The 24,300-nt window shown below is 57.7% G+C and overlaps 1 protein-coding gene across 3 annotated transcripts in view; it reads left to right on the top strand.

The window, feature by feature from the left end:
• Window positions 1–23,697, top strand: part of SEPTIN9 (septin 9) — a 165,581-nt gene extending 141,884 nt beyond the window's left edge. For all 3 annotated transcript variants that reach the window (XM_081218340.1, XM_081218341.1, XM_081218342.1), the window contains 9 exons: window positions 10,729–10,920; window positions 12,436–12,564; window positions 12,923–13,004; window positions 13,278–13,415; window positions 15,300–15,417; window positions 16,382–16,477; window positions 16,775–16,871; window positions 20,753–20,804; window positions 21,915–23,697. In XM_081218340.1, coding sequence (XP_081074466.1) covers window positions 10,729–10,920; window positions 12,436–12,564; window positions 12,923–13,004; window positions 13,278–13,415; window positions 15,300–15,417; window positions 16,382–16,477; window positions 16,775–16,871; window positions 20,753–20,804; window positions 21,915–22,050 — 1,040 coding nt within the window. In that variant the 3' untranslated portion in view covers window positions 22,051–23,697. The remainder of the gene's footprint in view (window positions 1–10,728; window positions 10,921–12,435; window positions 12,565–12,922; window positions 13,005–13,277; window positions 13,416–15,299; window positions 15,418–16,381; window positions 16,478–16,774; window positions 16,872–20,752; window positions 20,805–21,914) is intronic.
• Window positions 23,698–24,300: the final 603 nt, after the last annotated feature.

Raw genomic sequence — 24,300 nt, forward strand, 5'->3', positions numbered from 1 at the left:
GTTTATTTCTGGGCTCTCTGTTCTGTTCCATTGATCTATGTGTCTGTTTTTATGCCAGTATGGTACTGCTTTGATGACTGTAGCTTTGTAGTATAGTCTGAAGTCAGGGAGTGTGATTCCTCCAGCTCTGTTCTTCTTTCTCAAGATTGTTCTTATAGCCATATCTTTGACATCTTCTCCAGGGCAGTTTCTTCTCCAAGGTCTGCGCGCCTCTGTACATGTGTCTGGTGTCCAGTCCCATCGGTGTCCTGTTCTCTTTCGTTCACACGCATTTCCTGGGCTGGTTAATAACAGTGTCTCCGTCAACTTAGTCACTTGTATGAGAAGTAGGGAGTCGTCTTTGAGGCCCCTGTGGGTTTTGTCGGTTCTAGCTGGGGCCTCGTGGAGGTGGAGGTTTAGGATGAGGATGGACATTTTGATATGTGCTTGGCATCAGTCCACCTGGAACCTCTGGCTGGGGCACCAGGTGTGTGGGCCTCTGATGTGCCAGGGTTTGCCTTCATCAGCACCGGTGTCTTGGGGGAGCTGTAGGTAATCCTGAGAGGGCCCCGGAATCCTGGACCCCATGCTGAGCCTGGCGACTGGAGTTGAAGAGCTTGGCCTGCCAGGCTTGGCCTGCAGGCTCCTTTTCTCAGGAGTTTATGGAGACTAAGATGCTAATGCACTCAACAGGCCTTTCCAGATGGCTGGGTGGGATCCCCTCCCAGCAGCTCCTGGGGAGAGCACCCAAAGGAGGGAAGGGCTGGAGCCCTGAGGCCTCAGAGCACTACCCCAGCACCTGGCACTTTCTGGGTCTTTGCTGTAGGAAACCTATACTTCTTTTAGCCTTTTCTTGGCCTGTAGAGTCACGCTGCCTGAAATTCACTAGCTCTGTGACCATAATAAGTGACAAAAGCACTGTAGGCCTCAGTTTCCTCATCTGTGAAATGGGGAAACTAACAATACCTGACGTATAGGGTTGTTGATGGTGCGCGGAAGGCATTTAGAATAGCGCCTGGTGCAGAGCAAGCCCAGCAAACGCTGGCTGTTGTGATTCGCGTCATTCCTTTGTTCGTTCGTTCGCTCGGCAAACATTTAGTCTTGGACTTGCCACGTGCCAGGCCCTGCTCCGAATGTGGCAGCACAGGAGTGAGCATAATGGCTGAGGTTTGTGGCTTCGTGAATCTTACGTGGGGGGGACACGTGGTAAAAGTAAACCACACACATCACTGTTCGGTTATCATATTTTAAATTTTTAATTAATTAATTAATTAATTTATGGCTGCATTGGGTCTTTGTTGCTGCGTGCGGGCTTTCTCTAGCTGTGGCGAGCGGGGTCTACTCTTCGTTGCGGTGCACGGGCTTCTCATTGCAGTGGCTTCTCTTGTTGCGGAGCACGGGCTCTAGGCGCACAGGCTTCAGTAGTTGTGGCTCGCGGGCTCTAGAGCGCAGGCTCAGTAGTTGTGGTGCATGGGCTTAGTTGCTCCGTGGCATGTGGGATCTTCCCGGACCAGGGCTTGTACCTGTGTCCCCTGCATTGGCAGGCGGATTCTTAACCACTGCGCCACCAGGGAAGCCCTGTTCGGTTATCATTGTGGAGACTGTATAAAGTGGAGCACAGGCCCAGCAAGAGAGCAGTGAGGCCGCCTAATCTGGGCGCCAGGCCGGGCCCTGCAGGCCTGTGCAGCACCCAGGGAGGTGGGAGGGAAGGAAGGGGCAGCTCTGGTCACTCTGTCCCCCTGGCACTTCCTCCATCGGGGACATGCCCATCTTTAAGAAGCCTCTTTGCAGGGGGCAAGGAGCATCTGCTGTCTGGTCCTGGCCTTGGGCTCAGGTGCTCTGGTGGGGGCTGTGGCTGTCCCCTCAGCCTGCAGTGGTGCCTTCCCTGTGGTCCCAGAGGGTGGGCTCCAGGGCCGCTGGGGATGGGGGCCCCTCTGCTGTGTGCATAGTTACCAGGTGAAGCCGGGAGACTGCCTGGCTGCGAGGAGCACCTGGGCGAGGGGGTGGGTTGGGGAAGGAAGGCTTCACTGAGGGCGGGATACTGGCTGGAGACAGAGTTTCCTGCAGGAAGAGCACATGGTGGTCGGCTCCCTAGGACCCCCACCATCAGACCTCTGAGTGGGTCCGCCTGGACCTGCCTGGTGACACTGGCTCCTGTTGGGTGGCCTCATGGGTGTCTGTAGACAGGTTGGCTTGGCCTTCTGCTCGGCCACTGTGGGTGGCGATTGAGCAAGGCCTGTGCGGGGGTTGGCACCGGTGTACCTGGGGAGGATCGGGGTGAGATCAGGAGCCCTGAGTTGGCTTTACCCTGAGAGCTTTGTCCTGGGCTGTGTCCCTGCCTGTGACACGGGTACCATGTGGCCACCCCCTCTGGCTGGGAGCAGCATCAGGCAGCGGCCCAGGTCCTCCCATAGAGCCACCTCTGCGTTTGGCAGATGGGGCTGATGCTTGGAGAGGATGGAACCTGTGGGGACGTTTCTGGGCTGCAGGACAGGCAGCAGGACAAATAGGGAGGGGGTGGGCGGAGAAGGGTGACCCCTGGGCGTTGCAAGCCTGCCATGCCGAGCCCCCTCCCACGGCCGCCTTGGGGCTGCGATGAAGTGTGAACCCCCCTGTGAGGCGTCCTACCTGGGAGCAGGCTCCTCTCTGGGCGGTACCCCCCAGCCAGATGTGTGTCCCACCGCCCCGGTCCCCGGCGAGCCGCAGACAGCGATCCCAGCCCTGGGGGCGGGGGGAGAATTTCTCACTTGGAGCAGAAGTCCGAAGCTGGTGCTGGTGACATACAGCCCCTGTGAAGGCGTGTGGAAGAGGATGGGACTCCTGCCTCCCCGATTTAGAAGCACCGACCCCCACCGTCAACTCCTAGAACAGGCGGCCCAGCAGGGCCCTGTGGGGAAGGAGAGGGCGAGGAGAGGGCAGCCCCATCACCGGCGGGACCAGCTGCCACCAGCCTGTGGGGACAAGGGCTCCCCACCAGGGACGTGGGCCTGGGCTCAAGATGGCGGCCTGCGGAGAGAAAGTGCCAGGGTTTCCTCTGGCTGGTCCGGACATCCTTGCTGGGAGATGACGGGCTGCTTCCACGGCCAGACAGCACAGGGGGTGTGCAACAACCTCAGGCCTGAGTGGGGGCGTCTGGGCCTCAGCTGTCCTCCAGTTGTACAGCTGGCTGGTGGGCACTCATGGGCACAGTGGGTTCTTTTCAATCCATCTCTACCAGCAGCGTCTTCATTTTTGTCGTAACATAACAGCTCATTGAGATATAATCCCCATCCCATACAATTCACCCATTGAGCGCGTGCGTCAGTGGCTCTTCACAATGTTGAAAAGCCGTCATCGTTACCTAGTTCCAGAGCAGGTTTATCACCCAAAAGGAAATCCCATGGTCATGATGGCGCAGCCCCTGGCAGCCATGCACCTACTCTCTGTCTCTATGGATTTGCCTCTTCTGGACATTTCATTTAAATGGACTCATACCGTATGTGGCCTTTCACGTCTGGCTTCTTTCATTGTGCATAATGTTTTCAAGGTTCATCTGTTGTAGCCTGTCAGGACATCAGTGCTTTTTTTTTTAATTTTTTCTTTTTTCGGAGTATGGTTAATTTACAATGTTGTGTTCATTTCTGGTGTACAGCAAAGGGATTCAGTTTTTACATAAATATATTCTTTAGCATATATATATATTCTTTTTCAGATTCTTTTCCATTTTACTTTATTATAGGGTATCGAATATAGTTCCCTGTGCTCTACGGTATGACCTTGTTGTTTATCTATTTTATTTATTAGCAGTTTGTATCTGCTAATCCCAAACTCTTAATTTATCCCTGCTTCCCTCCCCCACCCTTTCCCCTTTGGTAACCATAAATTTGTTTTCTATGTCTATGGGTCTGTTTCTTTGTTGTAAATAAGTTAGTTCATTGTATCATTTTTTTTAGATTCCATGTAAAAGTGATATCATGATATTTGTCTTTGTCTGACTTACTTCCCTTAGTGTGATAATCTCTAGGTCCATCCACGTTGCTGCAAATGGCATTATTTCATTCTTTTCTTATGGCTGAGTAGTATTCCATTGTATACATATGCCACGTATCCTTTATTCATTCATCTAAGACATCAGTGCTTTTTTTTAACATCTTTATTGGAGTATAATTGCTTTACATTGTTGTGTTAGGTTCTGCTGTTTAACAAAGTGAATCAGCTATACGTATATATATATATCCCCATATCCCCTCCCTCTTGCGTCTCCCTCCCATCCTCCCTATCCCACCCCTCTAGGTGGTCAAAAGCACCGAGCTGATCTCCCTGTGCTATGCGGCTGCTTCCCACTAGCTAGCTATTTTACATTTGATAGTGTATATATGTCCATGCCACTCTCTCACTTTGTCACAGTTTACCCTTCCCCCTCCCCGTGTACTTAAGTCCATTTGCGTCTTTATTCCTGTCCTACCCTTGGGTTCTTCAGAACCGTTTGTTTTTTTTTTTTTAGATTCCATATATATGTGTTAGCATACGGTATTTGTTTTTCTCTTTCTGACTTACTTCACTCTGTATGACAGATTCTAGGTCCATCCACCTCACTGCAAATGAGTTTCACTCAGTTTCATTTCTTTTTATGGCTGAGTAATATTCCATTGTATATATATATGTGCCACATCTTCTTTATCCATTCATCTGTCGATGGACATTTAGGTTGCTGCCATGACCTGGCTATTGTAAACAGTGCTGCAATGAACATTGTGGTACATGACTCTTTTTGAGTTATGGTTTTCTCAGGGTATATGCCCAGTAGTGGGATTGCTGGGTCATATGGTAGTTCTGTTTTTAGTTTTTTTTTTTTTTTTTTCATTATTCCCGTCTTTTTTTTTTATTAGTTTCTGCTTTATAACAAAGTGAATCAGTCATACATATACATCTGTTCCCACATCCCTTCCCTCTTGCGTCTCCCTCCCTCCCACCTGTTTTTAGTTTTTTAAGGAACCTCCATACTGTTCTCCATAGTGGCTGTATCAATTCACATTGATAAACCCTCCAACAGTGTAGGAGGGTTCCCTTTTCTCCACACCCTCTCCAGCATTTATTTGTAGATTTTTTGGTGATGGCCATTCTGACCGGTGTAAGGTGATACCTCATTGCAGTTTTGGTTTGCATTTCTGTAATTACGTCAGTGCTTTTCATGGCTCATATTCCATTGTGTGGATTTACCACATTGTGTTTATCCTTTCATCTGTGGGTGGACCTTTTAGGTATTTCTCGAATAGCTACTTTGTGCCACTCCCTGGGCTAGGATTGGGGGTACCGCTGAGCGAGCCATGGCCTCGGGTTTGAGGAGATTGTGGGCTAGGAGCTGTGGGGGGGCAGTGCAGGGCAGGCTGGAGGGACCTGCAGAGGACCACGTGGAGCCAGGACGAGAACCTGAGGCCCCTGGTTCCTGGCCTCGAAGCCTTCAGGGGGCGCTGCACCTCACTTTGACTGCAGGATGACCGTGTCACCTATTGTCCAAACTGCAGCCTTTCTGAGCACCACCTGGGTTCTGTTAATAATTAGGCCGGATACCGGAAAAATTGAAAGCAGGGACTCAAAACAGACACATGTCCACCCATGTTCATAGCAATATCATGCATCATAGTCAAAAGGTGAAAACCACTTAAGCGTACATGGACAGATGAATGGATAAACAATGAAGTACTATTTAGACGTAAAAAGGAATGAAACTGTGACACAGGCTGCAACAGGGAGGAACCTCGGGGACATTATGCTCAGTGAAAGAAGCCCGACACGAAAGGACAAATACAGCATGACTCAACTTTTATGAGGTTCCCAGTGGAGCCTGATTCACAGAGACAGAACGTAGAACAGAGGCTATAGGGGGAGGGGGGAGTTAGTGTTGGATGGGCTCAGAGCTTCTGTCCAGGATGACGAAGGCGTTTGGAGGTGGGTAGTGGTGGTGGTTACGTGCCATCCTGAATGTATTTAATGACGCGGACTCAAACACTTAACATGGTTGAAATGGTCAAGGTTGTATGTTGTGTCTGTTACTGCAGTAAAGAAAGTGATTAGGAAGTGGAGGGAAGGCGTAAACTGGCGTGTTAAGGTCACCCCCACCCCACCCCCAACCCCAGGTGGTCACTTGGGCTTTTCTTCCCCAGAGGAGGGTGGTGCTGTGGTGGGCAGGGATGTTGCCCTGGGCCTGGGAGCCTGGGGAGAGAGCGACTGACCCAGAGTGGCCGACCCCGTGGAGCAGGGGTGAGGCTGCCCCAGGGGTCACCACCCCCACCGCAAACCTACATTACCTCCTCAGAGTGTGGCTCTGGGAAGGAGGGGATACGGTGGGCCACACACCGCCCCCCCCACCCCTGCCATCCCCTTTCCCAAGGGGTTCCCAAGTAGGAGCAGTGAAAAGTAGCAGCAGCTCGTGCTGTGTGACCTTGGATAAGTTACTTAACTTCTCTGAGCGTGAGTTTTCCACATTTAAAGACCAGGGCTCCCTCTTGCTCTACTTTCCTGAAGTGAGAGTCACCTTGGACATAAATGTGAAACCTCTTATTTTTCTGTTAAGAACTTCCCTTTCCTATTAATAGCATTTGATGAAGTTTGGGTGTGAAACAAAAACAGGTAACAGGACCATGGGGAAGAAGGTGAGGCCTCAGCCGCAGGCAGGTCACTGGAGGAGGTGGATTGGACACAGGTCTTGGGGGGCGGGTCAGGAGGTGGCGTCTGGCCTTCGTGGAGGGTCTGCAGGCAGCCTGGGGCAGCACAGCCCTCCTCCCTGTGCCCCCCACCCCACGCTGAAGGGAGACTCCTAAGACCCCATTCATTCAGGAGTATTGGTTGAGTGTCCCCTCCTTGTAGGTCTCTGGAGGCTCAGTGGGGATCCATACATGTCACTGCCATAGTCACTGGAGCTCACGGTCTGTGGGGGGACATGGATGTTAATCAAATATCACAGGAGTGAATGTGAAGTTACAGGGCTGATTAAATTCAGTGAAGGTCTCAGGTTGGCCAGACCGCTTCCAATGCATTTCAGAAAAAAATCACTCTGGGGACCTCAGTTTCCTCATTTGCAAAATGAGTAGGTTGGACAAGAATTCTGTGCTGTCCAGTATAGTTGCCGTATGCCATGTGTCATTCTTTATTTGAAATTAATTAAAATAAAATAAAAAATTCTGATCCTCCGTTGGACCAGGTGTATTTCAAGCATGCCAGTCTCGTGTGAAAACAGTTGGTGATTCTGCAAAAAATTAAACATACGATTACCATTTGACCCAGCAATCCCACTTCTGGGTTTACACCCGAAAGGTTTGAAAGCAGGGTCTCGAGGAGATATTTGTACACCCATGTTCCCAGCAGCACTATTCACAGAAGCTGAAACATAGAAGCAACCCAAGTATCCATCAAGGAATGAATGGGAAGGCAAACGGTGGTCCATCCATACGGTGGAATATTACTCAGCCCTCAAAAGGAAGGAAATCCTGACACGTGCTACAACATGGATGAACCTTGAGGGCATTTAGCTCAGTGAAACAAGCCAGTCACAAAGAGACAAATACTGTATGAGTCCACTTAATATGAGCTACCCAGAGTAGTTACATTCACAGAGACAGAAAGTAGAATGGGGACTGGGGAGTTCGTGCTTAATGAGGACAGTTTCAGTTTTGCAAGATGAGTTGAGGGCTTCCCTGGTGGCACAGTGGTTGAGAGTCCGCCTGCCGATGCAGGGGACATGGGTTCATGCCCCAGTCCGGGAAGATCCCACATGCCGCAGAGCGGATAGGCCCGTGAGCCATGGGCGCTGAGCCTGCGCTTCCGGAGCCTGTGCTCCGCAACGGGAGAGGCCACAACAGTGAGAGGCCCGCGTACCGCAAAAAAAAAAAAAAAAAAGAGAGAGCTTGGGTGCACAACATGAATGGGCTTAACACTCCTGATCTGCACACTTAAAATTGGTTAAGATGGTACATTTTGTGTTATGCATATTTTATCACAATTTTTGAAAAGTCACACGTGGCTGCCACACTGGATGGTACTGGAGTCGCCAGTCTCTGCCGTCCCATCCAGCCGGCTGGAGCCCCAGGGGCCTGCAAGGGTCACAGCGTCTCTGGGCGAGCCTCTACTCTCGCCCGCGGGGTCCTGAAGGCAGACCCCAAAGCCTCCTGGCTGGGTGGGCATAGAGGGAGGGTCCCATGTCTGCGGGCCATCTGGGTGGGCACAATTGGGGTTGCCCACCAGGGGGCCTCCCAGAGGAGGAAGGACCTTGTAGGAATGTACCCTCACCTGTGCAAAAGGCCAGGCCTTTCCCTCAGCGGGAGGGATGGTGCTTGTCATGTTTTTATGATTATTTCTCAAGCAGGGCCCTGGTGGGCAGGATGTTTGCTTTGGTTTGAGTTTCTGCAGTGGATGTTGGTGCCTGTGGAGGGGCCGGCTGGAGTCTCTCTCGCTCTGCTGCTCCCAGGGCCCGTGGAGGGAAGTGAGGGGGTTCAGGGGACGCCCCCCACCCACCCCCGCCGTGCTGCTCGGGAGGGGGTGAGGGATGGAGGGAGATGTAGGGGTGGGGTGGGGGGCTGGCCCAGTCCCGGGCAGAATGGCTCCCAGACCCACAGACAGATGGAAGCAATTTTCGGTCACGTGGGGCAGGGCTGAACTGCCGTCCTGAAAGACAAGGCCCCGTGTCTGTCTCCAGGAAACAGCCCCAAAGCCACACGTTCAGGCCAGATGCAGCTCTGGTCTTTGTTTATTTAAAGATGCCGGAGCCCGGGGCAGAGTGTTTCTGAAGAGGGAAGGGAGGCACAGGCCTTCCGGGCCATGCAGGGAGGAGGGGGTCCTTGCCTCCTGGGCCCTTTGCCTTTCCCTGGCCTAGGGCGGTAGTGGGGGTGGACCTGGAACCGAAGCCTCAAGCATCAGCCTGTTGTTAGGAGAGATGTGTGGGCCCCCTGGCAACCCCTGGCACTTTTATATGCATTATGTTACTTGCTCAGCACCCCCATTCTGTGAAGCAGGAATGGCTGTGCTTGGTCAAGGGCAGAGGAGATGGGGAAGTTACTGGCTGACTTGAGGATGAACCAGCAACACCCCAATTTCTCGGATTTGTAAGCAAACGGTGCCTGTCATCTTTCCTGTCTTACTGGCCTGGGCCTGGGCGTGGGAGGTGAGGGTGCTGGCCCCCATCTCGGCTCCCTCTGACGCTCCTGAAGACAGATATGGCTGCAGAGGTGCGAGCTTGGGGACCGGGTAGAGTCCGGTTTTTTCCCCAGGAAGTGGAAAGGCAGTTTATCTGAAAGCTCAGCCAGTGACCTTCCTGACCTGGCGACCTGTGTCCTGCTGCTTCCTGGGGCAGGGTCGGAGGGGGTGGGCAGGAGGGCATGTTTGGGAAGGCTGCTTGCCCACCCTGGCGGTGGGGCACGCCCCCAGGAGCATGGGGCACCCAGAGCCGATGCCCAGGGAACCAACAGCCTCTCCCCAAGGGCTGGCGGGAGGGGCTCGCGGGGCCGGGGGAGGCATCTGGACTCGCTGTGTGGTCGCTTCCCATGAGCTCAGGGTGCCCCAGGAGGAGAGACGGTGATCCTTCTTGGGAGGTAGGATGAAGCCGAAAATCCTCCTTAGTGGGAAGAGCTTGGACCCAAGGGGGCAGGGAAGGGGAGCTGGGGTGCCAGCCGGGGAGGGTGTGGCCTGGGCATGTGCCACGTCGGGGGCTCAGTGGGACGCGGCAAAGTGCTCCAGCCGGACCCTGGTGGGGGACCTGCACCGTCCTGAGTGCCCTGACCAGCCCTGCTGGCCGGGTGCACCTCAGGTCCCCACTGGGGGCCTTCTGGGTGGCATGCCCCCACCCCCAGACCTCCAACCTGGGCATGTGGATTCTTGAGGGCAGCCCGGGAAGAAAGGAGGAAGGCTCTAACCTATGGACCGCAGAAGCTTGAGGTATTTCGAGCAGCTCAGCCACGTCTGCCTGTCCGCAGATATGAAAGCAAAACCTCCTCCTGGCCTGTGGGTGTGAGGCCCACAGGTGCTGGGCGGCCAGAGAGAAGACGGCCACCTGGATCCAGTCCAAGGAGGGGAGGCGGGGGCAGTGCCCCCAGGTGCTGCCCGGGGCCCTCTCCTTCCTGCCATCTCCCAGGAACGCTGGGCCCGGAGGAGCTATAGCACTGCATCCAGGCCCTCCTGCCTCGAAAGAACGAACGCCCCTCGTCCCAGCACTCCCGCCGCCCCAGGGCTATTGGCTGGTAGCTGGGACTGAGCCAGTGCCGGCCCCCTCCATCCTTCCTTCAGAGGGCTGTCCTCTCCTTTGTCCTGGCTCATGGGTTCACCCAAACACTGGCTGTTTGACCCCCAGGGCCCCTTTGGCCGTCAGGCTGCAGCAGGTGTTGGGGCCAAAAGTGAAGGAGATGGGGGGGCCCACCTGGGTGCCCCGGGCACAGGGCAGGAGGGTGGGGGGCAAAGAGCGCTCCCTGCCGTGCTCAGGCTAGTTCTCCTGGGTGCAGCTCAGGTGAGACAGAGGAGGGTTCAGGGGTCAGCCCTGCCCTGGAGCCTAGCGGAGGGCCCCAGGCTAGGCAGGGCTGGTGGCTTGAGAACTGGAGTGAGGCTCTGTGGGCCAAGCTGAGTGGCTGCAGGACAACTTGGGCCTCCGGCTCCAGCTCCGGGGCGTTTCTCAGGGGTCTCCCGGGCAGCTGAGCCTCAGTTTCCCCACCTGAGGATGTGGGGGCTTAGCAGACGCCTGCATGTGCCCCCTGTGACCCCCTAACGCGCCCGCTCCTCGTTCCGCAGCCACCGAGGCAGGTCCCGGCAGCGTTGGCGACATGGCCGACACCCCCAGAGACGCCGGGCTCAAGCAGCCGCCCGCGCAGAGGAATGAGAAGGCCCCCGTGGACTTCGGCTACGTGGGGATCGACTCCATCCTGGAGCAGATGCGCAGGAAGGCCATGAAGCAGGGCTTTGAGTTCAACATCATGGTGGTCGGTGAGTCCCCGGTCCCCACCACTGCTCAGCTTGCCCCCGGGCCTGAGCTCGGTGGGGACACAAAACCATTGGGCAGAAGGGGAGATGGATGAGGAGAAGGGCCAGTCCTCGGGCTGGTAAACAGCTCAGGCCAGGGATTCCTGACGCCACCCTCTGGGGGATCCACACTTTTCCTTGAAAGGTTATCAAAGTTGGAAAATCAGTGTGATTCAATTTTTAAAAATAACGTTGGTTACCATGGCCTAAGGCCAGCTCAGCGCAGAGGCAAAGCGATTGGGGCTCCAAGTCTGGAGTGTGTGAGCCTGTGTGCATGCATGTGCGGGTGCGTGCATGTGTGTGCACATGTGCATGGTGCTGAGGTGTGCCTGGTGCATAGTAGGCATCTTATAAGCGTCAGTGGCCATTGCTGCTATTAACCCCTGATGTTGGAAGGTCCTGGCTGGGGCCCTGGAGCTGGACTGCTGCTTCTAATCCTCAGTCTGGACTTGGCCTCAGTTTTTCTCATCTGTCTGATGGGCTAATGACGGCACCTGGTTGTGAAGGTTAAACTGCCGCTCTTAGGACAGTGCCTGGGGCACAGCGAGGGCTGCGTGGGCGGGACATGGGGCAGCAGCAGCCAGGCAGACCCTAGGTTCAGGGTGATGTAGGGCAGGAGGGGCCTTCCAGTCACGACTGAGTCCAGGTCCCCTCCCTGTTGTGTCCTCTCCCCTCGTCCCTCTTGCTGTAGGAGGGGACTGTGGGTGACGTGAGGTTTGGGCTCACAACCAGGCCAGAATCGCTTCTGGGGCCACACCGGGGGGCGACTGATGCCCCGGGGGCTCACTGGCCCCTCGGCCCCTCAGCTGCCAGGTCTGTTGATGTGGGCACTGGTCAGCGCTGTCCCTGCCCTTGGCCCACCGTCCGGGGGCCCGGTCAGGCCTCCTGTGCCAGGAAGAACTGCAGCAGTGGCCTTTATGGAGCCTGGCGGTCACTTGGCCGCAGGCTGTGTGTGCTGAGTGTGCCGACTCTTCAACCGAGATGATCCTGGGAGGCAGGGAGCCCGGCCCCCAGGGCTTTGGACTGGAGCCCCACAGTGTGGGCAGCCCGGCCCCGGGGGATGCAGACCCTCCATCCTGAGGTCCCAGGGTGGGGGGCTCTGTAGGGCTTTTCCTTCAAACCCCACGTCGATCCCAGTATGCCCAACAGCTAAGAGTGGAGCTGCACTGGAGGAGCCAGCCCCCCACTTTGCCTCTGCATCTCAGCTTTGCATCTCAGCTCCTCCCGGGCACCCCGGGACCTCGCATGGGGCAGTTTGACCATCCCTGTGGTCAGAAGGCGAGGGGTCCGTGTCCTGCTCTGCCACAACGCACTGTGAGAGCTCGGCCACCACCCAGGCACCCTCCTGCCTCCTGACCTCCCCCTGACCCACCCCCAACCAAGGTGTGCTGGGGGGCGACGCCCAGGCATCACTGCATCGCAGGCCCGTGACCTGCCCTCTCTGGAGCGCCACACCAAGCAGCCCCGTTCTCTCCCCAGGGCAGAGCGGCTTGGGAAAGTCCACCTTGATCAACACCCTCTTCAAATCCAAGATCAGCCGGAAGTCAGTGCAGCCCACCTCGGAGGAACGCATCCCTAAGACCATCGAGATCAAGTCCATCACACACGGTGAGTGCCGGGTGGGGGCTGGGGAGAGGGATGCCCAGTCGGGTACCTCAGGTCCCCTGAGTTGGTGACCCTCGGCAACACCTCTGGGCACGTTGAGACTCAGGGTGAAGGGTGAGGGGTCGGGGCTGCTCTCCAGGACCCCTGCAGGCCCTGGTCAGAGCCCCCTGGAGATAGCCGAGTTTTCCACCAAAAATCATGGGCAGGGGGTGCCCAGAATAAGTGTCATCAGCTCTGCTGGACTTTACTGCTGCAGGCTGGCATCACCCTGGGGGCGCTCCAAGTGGGCTTCTTCGGGGCAGGGTGGTCAGGGAGCCTGGGTCTCCCCCTGAGCTCGGTGTGGGGCTGGGATTCTGTGCAGATATCGAGGAGAAGGGCGTCCGCATGAAGCTGACGGTCATCGACACGCCGGGGTTCGGGGACCACATCAACAATGAGAACTGGTGAGGGGCTCCGGGGGCCGCTTCCCGGGGTGGAAGAGCCCTAATGGGGCTGCTGGGAATCTCGCCCTTCCCCCCGACCCCTGAGGTCAAAGGTCAGCATGGGAGGCTAGCGCGGGTCTCTGCCCTGCTCAGAATGTCGGACACCTCCACACGTGTACGGGCGTTGGGCTGGGACTTGGGGAATTACGGACCTGCGGGTGGGGACGGGGGCCTGCCCCCCAGCTTGGGTGGTGGGGGTCCCGCGTGCAAGCTGACTGGGGCCTCTCCATGCAGCTGGCAGCCCATCATGAAGTTCATCAATGACCAGTACGAGAAGTACCTGCAGGAGGAGGTCAACATCAACCGGAAGAAGCGCATCCCAGACACGCGCGTCCACTGCTGCCTGTATTTCATCCCCGCCACCGGCCATTCGTAGGTGCACACAGCCGAGGCCCGGGGCTGGGCTGCCCTGAGTGTAGAAGGGCTGGGTGGGCCGTGGTCGGCAGCCTGTGTGCCCCAGTCTCCCTCTGCCCCCATACCATGTCCCACCCACTTGTCCACCACCCAGCTTGCCTGGGAGGGTGGAGGACCAGGCGGGCCCAGGATGGTTCGGGGCCTGGACTTGCCTTCTCAGGCTGGCCGTTCGGGTAGGCCTGGCAGGCGGGTTAAGACTCCGGCTGTGTGTCCTTAGCACTTACCTGCTCTTCCAGGGTGGCTGCCGGTCCCTAAGGGGGGTGATGATGATATGATAACAGTCCCCGGCGGGGACCACCAGGAGGGTTTAAAGCACAGAGAACGGGCTTGGCCCCTGGCAGGGCTGGATGAGGGCTGTCAGTCGAGGCCACCTTGGTGAGAGCTGTTTTCTCCTGCGGGTTCTGTCTGCAGCTAGAGGTGCACGCACAGGTCAGCGAGACTGGCCTGCGGTGGGTGCCACGGAGCAGGGGTTGGGGGGGGTCTCCTTGCCTCCTTTGAGCAGGGGTGGTGTCCCCTGTGAGGGCAGCTGGGCTCTTGATGGCCTCGTAGACCCCTTGTCCTTGGTTCCCTGTGGCTCTGTCTGCACCAGATACCTTGGTGCCTTTCTACCCGCTGGTGGACACCCTCCAGCGTGGGTGGACGGAGAGGGAGAGCTGGGGCCCGGCGCCCTGCTGGTCACCACAGCCTGAGGCTCTGGCTCTTTCTGGCTGTTCTACCCTGGGTTCTATTCCGAGCAGGGAACCCAGGGGTTGGGGGCCTCAGCCCCGCAGGCACGTCCAGGAAGGAGCCCGGCAGGAGGAGGCAGGCCTCGGCTGGGGCCTTTGTGGGGAAGCAGGCCGAGTGCCCGAGCTGCCCGCAGCGAGGGTCCGCTCAGGGGCGAGCAGGCCCGGCACCAGAGCAGGAACCGTGGCCGAGCTTCTCCCTCTGGGGGACAGCGGGCTCAGCCATGGGCCCCACGGCAGCTGGTCCAGCTGGTCCAGGCTTTGCTCCACTGAGGCCGACGCTGGGAAGCAGAGCCAGCCGGCGAGCTGAGGGTGGGCACTGCTGCTTCCGCAGGGACCCAGCTGGGCGCTGTGCCGTCCTCTCTCTCGGGTCCCGGGCCCGTGGGGCTGGGGCGGCCCCTCGCCCTCCTCGTTCGGACTTCCTCCCGGAACCCGCCTCAGCCCCACCCCATGTCTGCGACTGACTGACCCTTGTCGGGGGAGGAGAGCAGACGCACCTCTGCTCCTGGTGGGAATGTGGTGCCCGCCATTCGGGGGTCCTGCGGCCCTGCCCACACACCCGCTGGGAAGAGGTTTCGAGTCGGTGGGGGGCAGGGAGGGGCTGGAGGGTAAGCCTCTCTCCACGTCAGATCTCAGACGCACTGGAGCCTGTGGGCGGGGGGCTGGGACCGCCCCAGAGAGCAGCCTCCCAGCCCGTCCCGGGAGGGGGTGCCGAGCGAGCTCCCATCCCTCCTTCCTCTCCGCTGTATCGAGGACCCCCGGCACGATGGCCACCTGAGCCGGTGGCAGCGGCAGCGCTTCTCCGAGTGGACACACTTGGGGCTTTGGGAACTCGTGCACGGGGGTGCTCGGAGCAGGCCTGCCCCTCCGTCCCCTGCTGCCCGGGCTCCGTGTGTCCCAGGAGCCCGTTTCCTTTTTCTGTCCCTCGCTCCTGGCTTGGCTGGAACCCTCACCCCACAGCCTTGACCTTGTCGGCGTGCACCCACCTGGGAGCCCCTGCAGGCACCCCAAGGGCCTCCCTCAGCTCCATCCAGGCTGGAGTAGGCCCCCCTCCCTCGTTCCTGCCCCCCGTTTCCTGCGTCCCTCCAGCCACACCCTCATCCATGTCCTTGTGCTCCAGCCTCAGGCCCCTGGACATCGAGTTCATGAAGCGCCTGAGCAAAGTGGTCAACATTGTCCCAGTCATCGCCAAGGCTGACACGCTGACCCTGGAGGAGAGGGTCTACTTCAAACAGCGGGTAGGGCTCCATCTCTGCCCAGCCCCCTGGCCCCCTGCCCCTCTGTGGGAGCGAGGCGGGTGAGGGGCAGTCAGACAAAACATGCCAGGTTTTTATTAGGTGGAAGAGATGGTCTGAAAAGGACGGTCTCCACCAGGGGACAGCTGGCCACTTTCTTCTCTGCCACTGTCCCGCTTTGGGCTGCTGTCCAAGCAGGAGGGTGAGCCCCTGGGCCGCTTCTTCCTAACAGGGCTGCATGTCCTGGGGGACTTGAAAAACCCAGGTGCCTGGGCCCCCGCAGAGCCTCCGCCTCAGTGGGCGTGAGCAAGGAGGCCCCTCAGTCTAATCCCCAAAGCTCCGCCCTCCCCACCCCACCCCCACCCCCCCACCAAACCGCCCCGCGGGCCTCCGCTCACAGCCCAGGTGCCAGGGATTTTCCCAGCATGCTCAGGGGAGGACGGTGCCCTGGTAATGGGTGTGTCTGGAGGAAAAAGGAATGAGAAAGCTCCCAAAGCTGCACCCAGGCATTTGCGCTCAGGGCAGAAATGACAGCTGTTCACCAGGATGTTATCACTGAACACCATCCATATGGGTAGCTGTCGCTGCAAAGGGTGGTAACGGTTTAACACAAGCAGGTGCACCTGTGCAGGATGGTGAGCTGCAGTGAGTGGCTTTCCAGGTAGAGCTCAGGGAGGGGAGGATTCGGCAAGCCTGAGTGAGTTTCTTCAGAGAGGGACAGAGACCCGGGTCCCTTGGGCGGCTGCCGTCTCTCCTGGCAGGCAGGTCTGCAGCTGCCCCTCCTCCACTCGGGAGGCACAAGAACTGGAGAGTAGCAGTGTCACCAGCCCCCCCAGAGCCCACCCCTGATCCCGAGCCTGGGGCCACTCACTTCGTGGAGGTTGCGGCATGAGCAGATCCCCCAAAGCTGGGTTTGTCCAGCTTGCTGCGTGGACGGTGCCCGCATCTCTCCCCTCTGGACCCCCAGATCACTGCAGACCTGCTGTCCAACGGCATCGACGTGTACCCCCAGAAGGAGTTTGACGAGGACTCAGAGGACCGGCTGGTGAATGAGAAATTCCGAGTGAGTGGACCGACCAGGATGCTGTTCCCAGAGGCCTCTCACTTCCTGCTAGAGGACATGGGTGGGGGTCTTCCCACCCCATCCAGGGTGTCTGGGGAAACGGGTGGGAAGGCCTTGAGCCATGAGAATGTTATTTTCTGGGCTAGGAGGAGTCGGTGCCAGTGTCCACATGCAACCTTCTCAGGCCAGGGGTCTTAGTGCTGGGGGCCTGGACTCCGGGCAGCTCCACCCAGGGGCCCAGGGAGTGGACTGGCCTGTGCACGCTCACGTGACCCATGCTGCCTGCCCTTCCCCCAGGAAATGATCCCGTTTGCCGTGGTGGGCAGTGACCATGAGTACCAAGTGAACGGGAAGAGGATCCTTGGAAGGAAAACCAAATGGGGCACCATTGAAGGTAATCGCTGAGCTGATGTCTGGGGCCTCCAGACAGGTCAGAATAAAAGCTGCTTCTGCTGACTGGGAGCTGCGTTCATCTATTGCATTGCCCACCTAGCCATGGCGAGGGGTCCCATGGTTCCCGCTCGGCTGGGGGGAAATGAGGGGGCAAGTGGCTCGTCTGGGGCCCACAGCCGTTAGCTGACGGAGCTGCGCCTCCACTCCCATCTCCCATGGGCGGGGAAATATCCAGGGAGGAAGGAGGTATGACGGGCACTGTCAAGTTCTAGCTCCTGGTCCTGGGGTTTCACAGGCATGCTATGTGACCCTGGACAAATCACCCCGCCTCTCTGGGCCTAGGAAAGGGCTGGGCTATAGCTCTGTCCAGCTGAGAGCCAGATGCCCCCCCCCAACTTCCTACCCCCAGAAGTTTCCGGGACCCCCGTCTTAGTGTTCTGGGGCTGCTCTGACAAACCAGCACAGTCTGGGTGGCTTAAAACAGAAGTTTATCCTCTGAGTTTTGGAGGCCCTGAGGGAGAATCTGTTCCCTGCTGCCCTCCTGGTGGCTGCCCGCTGTCCTTGGCATCCCTTGGCTTGTAGACGCATCACTGCAATCTCTGCTCTGTCTTCACAGCCTTCCTCTGTGTGCCTGTGTCTTTCTTTCCCTCTTTTTTTTTTTTTTTTTGCGGTACGCGGGCCCCTCACTGTTGTGGCCTCTCTCATTGCGGAGCACAGGCTCCGAACGCACAGGCTCAGCGGCCATGGCTCACGGGCCCAGCCGCTCCGCCACATGTGGGATCTTTCCGGACCGGGGCACGAACCCGTGTCCCCTGCATCGGCAGGCGGACTCCCAACCACTGCGCCACCAGGGAAGCCCTCTTTCCCTCTTCTTATAAGAACACTTGTCACTGGCCTTAGGGCCCACCCTAAATCCAGGATGACCCCCTCTTGAGATCCTTACTTTAATTATACCTTCAAAGACTTTTTCCAAATAGGGTCCCATTCACAAGTGCCCAGGGTTGGGAGTTGTTTGGGGGACACAATCCAACCCACTACAGTGGCCATGACCCTGGGTGGGGTGGACCTGGGCATTTCTTTACCCCGCCTCTGTTCTGTTCTCCCTCTTTAGAACAGAGTAAAATAGGCCACTTTGCTCCTTGTTCACTTGGCTGAAAGGCCCAGCGTAGAGAAGGAAGCAGAAAATCCAGCAGTTGCTTTCAGCTCCAGCTGCTGCCACCCCAACCCATGCCCAGCTCACGACCTTGGGCATGTCCCTTCATCCCCCAGGGCCCCTGCTTTCACCATCCATAAAGTGGGTACCATGTGCCAAGAGTTTAATAAAACGAGCGAATGTCTCAGGGACCATTGGAGCTTTATGGGGAGGCAGATACTTTTTTTTTTTTTTTTCGGTACGCGGGCCTCTCACTGTTGTGGCCTCTCCCGTTGCGGAGCACAGGCTCCGGACGCGCAGGCTCAGCGGCCATGGCTCACGGGCCCAGCCGCTCCGCGGCATGTGGGATCTTCCCAGACCGGGGCACGAACCCGCACCCTCTGCATCGGCAGGCGGACTCTCGACCACTGCGCCACCAGGGAAGCCCGGAAGCAGATACTTTTAAGTAACGGATATAAGGAAAACTGATATAATGGAGCACTCCCAGGCTGGCTCATTTCACCTGGAGTAATTGTTAAATTCCTCTACCTCCCTGACCCTCCTGGGCGGTCTCAATTAGGCTTCACCCTGGGCTCATCCCGCCTTGGGTCCACCTCTTCCGTTTCCTCTCTTCCTGAAAGCTTGCTGTTTAGGAACCTTTTTGTGAAGGTATGTTGTGGAGGGTGGAGAAGTTCGGGATAAGAAAGGGCCAATGCGGGGTGGTGGGGGGACTTCCCTGGTGGTCCAGTAGTTCTCTGCGCTTCCACTGCAGGGTGCTTGGGTTCGATCCCTGGTCGGGGAACTAAGATCACGCACGCAGCCCCAAAAAATTAAAAAAATAAAAAAGAAAGGGCCAGTGGGGACCTGGGAGGGGCAGGGAAGGGCAGCCTGGCAGCTGGCAGGCCTCTGCTGCCCCCTGGTGGCCAACTAGGTCCCTGCAGGCAGCCGGTAAAGGAAATTGTCAGGAAATGAGCGAGGCTGGTTTTTTGTGTCCCCCTCTCCTGCTCTGGCCCGGATACCACGCATTGAATGACCTGTGCGTTGTTGTGGTGCCACCAGCTCACGCTGAGGGTGGTGATGAGAAACAGCCCCATGGAACCTGTAAAGACAGTGGTGGGGTGGTGGTTCTCACATCCCAGCAGCCTTCATGAGGCCCTGGAGGGAATTTCTGCCCTATCTTAGAATAGTTGAACTTCCTCAGGACCTGGTGGACATTTTTTTTTTTTTTTTTTTTGATCTTTGAGACCTTGTGAATTGGGAGCTGGCCAGAGAGCTGGCCACTCTGTGCTGGCCCTCAGCCAGAGTTATTAAGTGCTTCTCCTCATCCCCACCCCCACCAGTCCTAGTTCTTTGTTCTTCCTCTGACTTGGTGTACACCAGCGTCCTGAGGTACTTTACTCATCCTTGGAAGCCTCCTGAAATGTTTTAAGAGGTAGGCAGGTGTCATAAAGCACACAGTTAACTCATTTAATTCTCTCATGTCCCTGAGAGGTGGATGGCATTATTATCCCCATTTTACAGATAAGGAAACTGAGGGTCAGAGAGGCCAGAATAACTTACCTAAGCCAGGAAGCGACAGAAACGCACTCATTCCAGGTTCAGAGCTCAGTTCTTCCCACTAGCTCTCACTGCTTCTCCAAGTTAGATTAAAAGGCTGCGTGAGAGTCAGCCGGCAGAAGGTTCTAGTGTGGGCACAGCCCTGCGGGGGTGGGGGAGAAAGGAGGGCAGGGGTGTGGAGGGCAGAGCCCAGGCAAGAGGCGAGTGAAATCGAATCAGGAGCACTGGAGGCCCTGCCTACTGGCTCATCAACCCTTTAAGCTTCAGAAAGGCCCTGCTGCTCTGGGCTGGGGAAGCCTGGACCAGGGAGCCAGGCCTCGCGGGCTGTGGAACCCGGGCAGATCTCTTTTGCTCTCTGAGCCCCATCTCCCTGCAAGCACAGAAGAGGAACCTTAGTCGCTATCCTGTAGGGTGTGTGAAGGTCAGATTAAGTCCCCCGGGCTGGACTCCTCCACAGAACAGCAGAGAATAGCCTCTCCTGCCTGCTCTGCCCACCTTCCTCAGTCCAAGTGATGCCACTCAACACCCTTTAAAAGGTGTGCTAGTACCTGCTGACCCCACGGCAGGCAGAGTGTTCCCACGTAGTTCTGCACTGTGGCAGTAACTGCCACCAGCTTCAGCCCCAAGGCATTACCTGCATGCTCCAGGGTACCCGTGGGGACCTGGGGACCCCTCCCTGCCCTCTTCCCACGTCCCCAGAGCTATCCGCTGCTCTGCAGCTTGTCAGCCTGGGAGGCTCTCGTGTGTCCTCGTGTGCACCTTCCCCAGGCAGCGTACGGCTCAGTTTTGCTGGTTCTTGAGCTCAGTGTAAACAGTCACCCCCGGTGCCTGGTCTGTACACGGGTGTCCTTGTGTGTGTCCTGAGCACGTGGGGGAGAAGTCCCAGCCCTAATTCCTGCCTCATTCCGTTCCCAGCCCCCCTCTCGTCTTCAGTTCTCCTCTGGGACATCCCCCGGTCCCCCCGGCATAGCAGCCGCCCCACCGCCACCACCTTCTTAGCCTAGCTCTCTCCCCCGCGGCCGTCTTGGCCGGGTTACGGTGCCATCTCCCTGCTAGAGCAGAACCCTCCGGAGGGCAGGAGCCAAGGTGCCCACTGCTCGCCTGTGCACGGTGGACCCCTCCTCCACTTGCCTGCCCAGCGTTGGGGGGAAGGGGCTTTGCCTGACGTTAAAGCCCCTTCTGTTTCTCCGCAGTCGAGAACACCACACACTGTGAGTTTGCTTACCTGCGGGACCTCCTTATCAGGTGAGAGCCGGGCTGGTGCTGACAGCGCCGGAGGGGCCTCCATGAGGGCCGAGGGAGGGGTGGGAGCGGGCGGAGGTCTTGAGCAGCAGCCGGCATGCCCCACCCATCTGCCTGCCTTCCCGGGAGGGACCTCAGAGGCCCATTTTCTAAAACACCTTCTTGGAAATGAAGCAAGAAGTGAAATTCCTTTCTACTTCTACTTGAAAAGGGTTGAGTCTGCATCACCGCAGCCTGAGCCCATTAGATTCAGGGCCCCCGGAGGTCTCGTACGCTGGGCGTATGTTGGGAGTCCCCAGCTCCCATCCCACCAGCGTCCTCTGACCTGGTGGAGGCCCCTCTTCAGTTTCCTTGAGCCCAGGCAAGGAGTAGCCCATCCTCCGCCCATTCGCTAGGGTGCCAGGTCGGTGGGTCTGGGCCTGGGCAGGTGAACAGAGAAGGTAGGGGCTCCCACCAGGGTACCAGGGGCTTACAGCTTCTCAGCCAGCAGGACGGATGCTAGGGAAATACCAATAGAAGGGACGGGACCATCTCTCGTGGCCTCCAGGTTGGGGGGCTCTGGCTTCCGGGAGCAGCCCTGCCATGCTGGAACGCCTGGCTGAGGAAGGACGCCCACCTTGGGCCCTTTGGACACGTCCTTTCCAAATCTCTCCTGCTGAGCTGCAGAGGAGGGAAAGTTGAACACAGGACTAGCGGGGTGCCAGCACCCCCAACCCCGGCCACCCGCCGCAAGCCGCCGCCCCTTACCTGCCAGCACACCTGGCTGCCGGCCTGGCTCTTCTAAACTGGAGCGAGGACACTCCAGCCCTGCGCACTGCCCGGGGGCCTCTGCGCTCAGCCCCGGTCCTTGGACTGGCCACTGGGTTGACAAAGAGAAAGGGGGACATGTTAGAACACATGGTCCCAAGAGAGCTGGGGTTGCCCTGGAGGCCCCACATGCACACCCCTGCCCAGGCTTGGTCTGTCTTGGTGGGGCTAAAGCGCCCCACTGGGGGACCCCCGGGGAGCCAAGCAGTGGGGATTGGGGGTGTGGAGGGCAGGCCGAGTGAGCAGGGCCAGCCTCCTGCCCTCGCCCGTGACCCTCCTTGAGACCCACCCCCCGGCCCCTCCCAGGACACACATGCAGAACATCAAGGACATCACCAGCACCATCCACTTCGAAGCCTATCGCGTGAAGCGTCTGCATGAGGGCAGCAGCGCTGTGGCCAACGGTGTCGAGGAGAAGGCGCCAGAAGCCCAGGAGATGTAGACACCGCCTGTCCCGGGACCCCGCCCCGAGTCTTTTCCGTCTCCCCCCACCCTCCCCCCACCCACCTGCCCCGTTTTATTTTATATAATTTTCTCCATGTGTCCTCCATCTCCGCCCCTTTACACCTGCCAAGTAACAAGATGACGAGTGCCCTCTGAGTATGTTTGTCATTAGACCGCTGACTACGGGGACCCGGGCTGGGGGGGTCCTTGGAGTGGAGGCCGGCTCTCTGGCCGTCCCTGAGGTCCAGGAGGGGCGGGAGGACCACTGACTCAGTCCTGACCCTGCCCCGGGGCCAGAGGAGTGGCCTCCAGCTCTTGGTGCCCCTCGGACACAGCCTCTGCGGCGTGGCAGGGTGGTGCCCGTGGGAGGATGGAGCCATCCTCGTGGACCTGGAGCCCCTGCCTGCCCCTGCCTCCCCACGTGGCCCTGGCCGTAACTCAGAGCACCCCACCCCGCCCCTAGGGGAGAGCAGTTCATTCCACGAGACCCAAGTTGCCAATTGCTTAGATGCGGCAAGGCCATTGGCTGCTGCCCGCCCACCTGCCTGCGCGCCTGTCCTGAAGCAGGAAGTGCCTTTATCTCAGCCGTCCTCGCGAGCCAGCAGCTCTCCCCGCTGTCCCCTTGGGCGAGAAATTGGGACAAGTTGGAGAGAGGGAGGTGTGTCTTCATCTCCCCTCATGTCCCCACCCCCACTGGGATTTGATTGAGGATTCAAAGGAAGGGAAAAGATGCACCCCACCCGCCTGGTTTTGGGGAAGGTCCGAGTGAGTGAATCTGGAGCAGAAGCTAAGGGAGGAAGTGCTGGCAGGTGCCCGAAGGCAGTGGGGGGCCACGGGGACCATGGCTGGGGACGCTCAGAGTGGCCCTTGTGGCCTTGGTGGTTGCCCTGCCTCACCCCGTGTGACTGGGGAAGCCTGTGTCTGTCTGTCTGTTTAGACATCCATTGGGCCCAAGATGCTCTGGTTAAGTGAATGCCCAGTTGGGCACCCCAGATGCACACTCAGCCCTTCCAGCCCAGGCCGTGCTGATGCCGCCACCAGGGAGGTGGGAGGCCAGGGAAGCCTGACTTTATGTTGCCCTAAGCTTGCCTGGGCCTCTGTTCACCACCCCCACCCCCACCCCGGAGCCCATCATAACGACCCCCAGAGAGGGATTGGCCAGGGGTCAGGTGTGCACGGCACACTGCTGGGCTGCAGAGCGGGCTTCACGTCTGCACGGCCATCTGCACACCCTTGGCTTGGTGAGAAATGTGGTGGGAGGGGTGGGTGCAGACTGCCCTGGCATGTGCGCGCGTGCGTGCGTGTGCACGCGTGCGCGCAAGTGTCATCGCTTTGCGTGTTCGCTCCCTCCCCACCCAAGAGAGGAAGGACCCCTTAGCGAAACAGTTTACTTGCCGACTTGCCATTTTTGCCAAAACCAAGATGTTGAAGGACGCGTCTGTCTCCAGCGTCGGGGTCCCGCCTCCGTCCCGGGATGCCTTCGCTTTCCTTCTCTGTAGCCAGATTTTGAAACATTGTTAGTTTCCCTGGGATCTGTTCCACAGTGGCCTTTCGCTATGTGCCTCTTGAGAAATTCGTCTCTTTTTGTATAAATAACAAAGTGTTGAAAATGTATTTCCTGAAATAAATGTTCCAAATGCAAACCCGGAAGGCTCTGGAGTGGGGATTTTTTTCTCTTTTCTGACCCCGGAAGTGCAGATGAATGTGAAGATAGCGTGAAAGTGATCTCTGGGGAACTGTTTAATCTCCTTTCGCGGGGGAAGAAAGGTTTCAGGGACTTAGAAGCACTGATGTAAGGGGATGATTGAAAAGAGAACAGAGAATCTTAATTTATTCATTGCAAGGAGGCTTTGCAGGGTTTCCACAGGGCAGTGCTGTGAGCTGCTTCTATTACTGTATCCCTGGAAATGTTTTTCATGTTAAAATTGAAATCTGTTGCAGTGAGCTCTATGAGCTGGTCGATATTTAACAATAATTTCATACCAATTTATTCCAAGAGAACTTGGCCCCCAAAAGGCTAGAATATAAGAGGCTGCCATGCGAGGTTTTCTCTGCATCCCGAGAGCCGGGGAGTGAGGCCGGGGGTCCGGGTCCAGATCCTTAGCTGTGCGCAGGCCTCACCAGCCCCTTTTCTCCCTCGTGGCGGGGTGGCCTGGGGCCGCTGTCACAAATCACCACAAACTGGGGGGCTGAAAGCAACAGAAGTGGGTTCTCTCATAGTCTGGAGGCCAGAGGTCCAAGGTCATGG

Source organism: Mesoplodon bidens (assembly GCF_964165515.1).
Source record: "Mesoplodon bidens genome assembly, chromosome: 19".
In the NCBI taxonomy this organism is placed as follows: Eukaryota; Metazoa; Chordata; class Mammalia; order Artiodactyla; family Ziphiidae; genus Mesoplodon; species Mesoplodon bidens.